Here is a 5794-nt window from a genome sequence, read left to right as displayed (position 1 = left end):
TAAATGAAGAAAATATGCCCCAGTAATATACATATATATATATATATATATATATATATATATATATATATATATATATATATATATACACTCACAATTATTACCCTTATTTTAGTTCTTCACAAATAGCTTACAACACAAGCACAAGGGCAGAAAATAAGATGCTAGATCTATCCCAATCTGCAAACGACTGTTTTGCAAAGTATCTCTGAACAGGGCAGATAATTCTGGTGCAGAACGTCAGTGTGGGACGCATTTCTTCCAAATAAGTTCACTTTACAGGATGTAAAACTAATGCGATTCCCTCGTTATTAGCCTAATCACAGGTAGTATACTTTTCTTGCTTGCTTATTTCACCTGCCTTCAGGACTTGTCTTTAGGAAACCTTAAAGGTGTACGTGGCACATGAGCTTATTCTGGTACGCCTGAGTAGAATCAGAATCTATGCGTATCTCAGGGGTACTGGATAACATGTATGTTGAGAGAAAAATCTAGCAGTTAATGTTCCCATTATCAACATTCGCCATTTCTCTCTTTAACTTATGCTTTCTGCTTTTCTATATATGAATATGGCATTCCTTTATGTTTTCTGAACTTTAAATGGTAAACTGCCTTGTTATGTGAAATGAAGCATTTATTTTATATATAAAATGTCAAAAAAAGAAGTATTTCTTTTACAATGTTTTCCTTCTCAATCCATTGCTTTGAAGTTGTATCAGCTCTGAAACTATGGTTTTCCATAGACTGATACCCTGTAAATGTCATTTTTAAATTGAATTTTGGAACAAGGCCAATTGCGCTAAGCACTGATCCAAAAATGGACAATGCCAGCAGTACCCCAGGTCCTCCAGAGCATGGATTCTTAACTCAGTCCTCAGGACTCACCTATCCAGTCAGCTTTGCAGGATATCCACAAGAAGATGAATTTGCAAGCACTTTCTCCATTGTTTGCAAATCTATTTCATGCATATTTATTGTGGATATCCTGACAACCCGACCGGTTTGGTGCTACCTGAGGACTGGGTTGGGAACCCCTGCACTAAAGAGAGATTCTGGGCTTCAGAAAGGCATATTTGTAGTGTTTAGATTTTGCATAGCATAAAGATTTCCACTGATAAGCTGCAGAACGTAAGCATGAGATGGCATGCCAGGATTTTTCAACACTGGGTTTATTGACTGGATAGTCACAAATAATGCCACAAAAATACCGATACTCGGTCGATTGTCGCACATGCCAAAGATTCAGTAGTAAGTGAGACGAGAGGTGTACTCAGCACATGCACAGGACACTCATATTTTTTATTATTATTATTTCTAAGTCGGTCCCTTCAGTTTATGAAGGGTTGTCTGGGCAATGTACTTTATTACATTTGTTTCACATAAAACGACTGTACTTCTGTTTACAGTACTGTATATATAATGCACATAATTCATTACATATGGATCGTATTTTTAAAATGCTTCGCATGTGTTGTAAACATAATTTCTATACTTGGCTTCAAAATAAGCTTCTGCTCCCCCCCCCCCCCCCCCCCACCAAAAAGAAACAAAACAAAACATGGAGATAACATTAAAAGAAAAGAAAATTCAGCTCTGCACCCCTAAAATAAGCAACATAACTGCAAAATATTACTGATAATAGGAATTGATTTTTTTAGACATGGCAACAGTTACCTTGAATGGCTTTAAAAATAGATTGTGAAAAACAAAGTCACGCATCGTTTGTAAGAAACCTGTACAAAGGGAATTAGGGTGATACAAAAATGAAGTATTATTATTTTTTTAAATAAATTATTCATGTTGTAGGTAACCGATCCAAGCTAGTGATATCAGTTCACAAAATAATGCGCAGCATAGATTGATCAAATACTCAAAAGGCTATGCTGAACACCTGACCATCTGTGATCACTGGTTTATTTTTCATCACACGAAAAAAAAAAATAAAGAAAATTGCATAGTTTATGCATATGGCTGCACCTCTTCAACTGCATTTTCTGACACTGTCACTTTCCTTTGTCCTGTGACAATTAAACAAATTTAATATCCAGAGTTTTGTTGTAGTTCAAATGTTTCAAGATGCATCACAATCCTCTGTGATGAAGCATCCCGTTTTGCACAAGCCTGATTCCTGAACATGCACCTGTGCCGTTGTTGCTCAGTTAAAATCACTATGAATGGTGAAGCTCTGAGCCTTGCATTTCTCAGCAGTGTTGTTGAGGCAGACCGCTCAACAAATACCATGAATAACAGGGGTCTTTCTGTCACGAGCAGAATCACAGTGTTTGCAGACTAGGAGAAAGAGAACGGAAACTATCGTCTTTTGACATTACAGGCAAAACAATTCACCACAATAATTGAAATACACTTTCAGAAACCACAGCAAACACCTTGAACAGAGCCGTGTCAGTCACAGAGGGAACAAGCACCCGCTTTGTCTTAATTAGATGGGGAGAGGTGAATGCCCATCATTTACTTTCATTTTCCTTGTTAATTATGAAAAACTGCATTTAATTCATCTTGCATGGTGAGAGACTGGCCACGCAGATGAAAGTCATATGGGAAGTGAGTGTCTGTAGGCAGCCTAAACATGGAGCCCTGCCCAAGGGGACCTCGGGCCGGTACTGCACAGTAATGCATGCCATAATTGTAATTTTTGCTATAGTCCAAGGTTTCATCTTGCTTCATGGAAAAGATCCCATTATAGTTCATCGAGGGAGGGCTTAAAGGACTTTCAAACTGTGGACTGGCACACTCAGGTGAAGTGCTTTCATAAAAAGATTCATAAGTACTGCAGTAATTGTATGGTTTCATGGTCTTTGAATTGTCAAGGGCTCCATGACCAGGGGGAGTGCTGAGCTCCGGACTGTGGTAAGGGGGATAGATGGTAGAGTAGGGAGACCTGGAGTGGTGAGCACTTTCTCCACTTTGACCCATCAGAAAACTCCTGGCATTCAGTTGTAAGCACCCTGCCACCAAGTTTGTAGTTGGCTGGGAAAGACCTTTGCACAAGTTTTGGACAAAGGTGAGTAGATCCGGTCTTTTACCGATACGCAGGATTTCCGAAAGAGCCCAGATATAATTTTTAGCCAGTCTTAAAGTTTCGATTTTGGATAGCTTTTGTGTTTTGGAGTAGCAGGGGACTACCTTCCGTAAATTATCCAGAGCATCATTAAGACCGTGCATCCTACCCCGCTCTCTAGCGTTGGCCTCTTGTCTTCGGAGTTTAATCCGTTCCACTCTCACCTTGGTCATCTTTTTTTTCCTCGGGCCTCTCCTTCTGGGCAATCCATTCTCATCTTCCTCCTCTCTGTCCTCTTCCTCTTCTTCCTTCTCTGTTTCTTCCTCAGGCACCCTTTTCAAGTTCTTACTCTGCACCAAGATGTGCTTTGCACAGATTTCTGGCTTCTTCATTTGTTTCTGCTCCTCGCCTTCTCTGGAAAACTTTCTGCAGATATGAGTTTCTGGCATTACCACAGACTCATCAAATGGCAGTGTTAACATGGTTCTAAAATCTGAAATCAGCTGAAAAGAATACAAGCAGGTGTGAAAACATTTATATTTATTACTAAGGTGATTATACTATATAAATCAATATTTAGATTAAATTACAAATATATTAATAAAACAGTTAGTTGGTTTCTCAGTTTAATTTCTAATTATGAGCACATGAATTTTCAATTTTTATAGGTCTGCTCTCTGCTTATAGAATACGTTACAGACATTTAAATATAAAATCGGTTTTCATTAATATGATTCCAATTTCTAAAACTATCAAATGTGAGAAAGCCTGAACAATTTGTATACTAGTGCACTCAGCTTTTAGCAGAGGCAAAACCACACAGAAACATAGTGATGTAGAACTGAAGGAAGTGATGATGTATCTAAAGCAATTCATTAATGCAAAGTCTCATGGGCAGAGTGACAGAAGACAGACTTCAAAATGAACAGCGGAATCTCTCCGTGAATAACAAACGATAGCAGGAAAGAACTTTCCTGGGGTTTTTTCCCCCTGGGGTTGATATTGGTGCTTCTTGGGCAGTAGGTAATGCATGCAAGTTGCCCTCCTTTCCAACACAAGTTGACCAAGAAAAAAAATATATATATATAGTGAATTGTAAACTAATGCACAAAAAAACCCTGATTTTTTGACTCCTGCTCTATGTATATATATTCCAGACAGATTTGAATTCTCAATAAATTAAATTTAACTGAAACATATCATTTCTAAGTATATATATTTTTATCAGCAGTAGTTTGAATATGCTGCATGTTACTAGTTCATTAAGGGGGTTTTCGTATCCATATTAGCTTCCCTCAAAAAAAAATCTATATTCAAGAAAATTTATCTTTTTCTTCCCATTTTTAGTACCGTTTGAATGAACAAAACACCCCATTGTACTATACTGTTTCTGCCTACAGCTATTCTCTGACAACAGAAGACTAAGGAATCACTCTGACAGTCTCCACGTGAGCTCAGAATCCCGACTGAATCGCTCAAAGTAACCTGCACTTTGCATGCAATTCATTGTCTCTGTTTTCTAATATTTATTTCTCCTTTATTTCTAAAGCACCAGTGCAGGGCTGAAGCCACAGTCCTGTTCTGCAAACCAAGAAACACATTTCACTCCGGGTGGACTTCTGGTCCTTGTATTATCATGAGAAGAATAAGAAACAGAGAGCGAGCGAGAGAGAGAGAGAAAAAAAAAATGCAGTCTCCCAATCATTTCCACGCTCCATACTTGCCATGGAGTGTTACATAACCTCAATGCAAGTACGCTCTTACATCATAAGAATGAAATGTTATGTGATGTGATAGTAAATACATTACACAATGATACCTTTAAACACATGCATGCAAACCCAGTAACAACTACTGAACACACATATAGACAGTATATACACATATACACAGACGTATGTGTGAATAAATATGTAAATGTATGTATATATACATATACGTCTGTATATATGCGTCTGTACATATACGAATACTTATGTATATGTAGATACATGCACACACATCCATATACATTTATTTAAATTACCTTCAGGATTTACTTCCTTCAACACTCAGTTTTCATTTACTGTCTTCCAGATCTTTTCAGTCTGAATGCCGCATCATCTTGTGGAGTCTAGATCTGTGGATATCTGCGCTATCTCATCGATCTCCAAAAAGTGACATTGATGCCAACTGCCAGAGCTGGTACCCATGCCATCTGCTAGTGACATCACAGGGCAGAGGAAGCCACGTGATCTGTCCTCCTGGGACCTTCGTTCTGCACTGATCATCTGGCATCCCTGTAAATGGGTACCAGCAATTCATGTATCAACACAGAAGGTTAGACTGATAGAAAAAAAAAATCTGCACCAGTGTCTCACATCGACTGGGTGCATTTGTACCAGAGCAATTTCTCTTTAACGGGCAATCTGTAGGGACAGCTAAAAGAGGCAGGGACACCAGTGTTCCGGTTATACCTGCCCTTAATGTATAGGTGTTTTATAGTCTGTTATTCAGCCCAGTTTATTAAAAGCCAGCTTTGCCTGTATGGATTACAGCCCCATCTGTGTTCTACCGCACCCAGGAAAATAAAATAATTAGCAGAGCTGAAATTAGAAATTAGAGCTATGGCAGTCTTCAGAACCTAAAAAAAATGTTGGCTCAGTTATAATATGACATCAACCCAGTATTATTTCTATCGCTGATATATGCAATAGCAATGGTATTGAGATTTTTAAAATATTTTTGCCCATTTTGTATTTAAAGAATAAATGCACATGGTTCATCTGATGCAGA

The 5794-nt window shown here is 38.1% G+C and overlaps 1 protein-coding gene across 1 annotated transcript; it reads right to left on the bottom strand.

The window, feature by feature from the left end:
* Window positions 1-2487: 2487 nt before the first annotated feature.
* NEUROD6 (neuronal differentiation 6) lies at window positions 2488-3501 on the bottom strand. Its single transcript, XM_030190020.1, has one exon. It carries the CDS (start codon window positions 3499-3501, stop codon window positions 2488-2490), a length of 1014 nt encoding a protein of 337 aa, XP_030045880.1.
* Window positions 3502-5794: the final 2293 nt, after the last annotated feature.

The sequence above is a fragment of the Microcaecilia unicolor genome, chromosome 1, assembly GCF_901765095.1.
Source record: "Microcaecilia unicolor chromosome 1, aMicUni1.1, whole genome shotgun sequence".
NCBI classification, from domain to species: domain Eukaryota; kingdom Metazoa; phylum Chordata; class Amphibia; order Gymnophiona; family Siphonopidae; genus Microcaecilia; species Microcaecilia unicolor.
The sequence above is the reverse complement of the archived record's forward strand: the minus strand, read 5'-3'. Positions and strand labels throughout refer to the sequence as shown.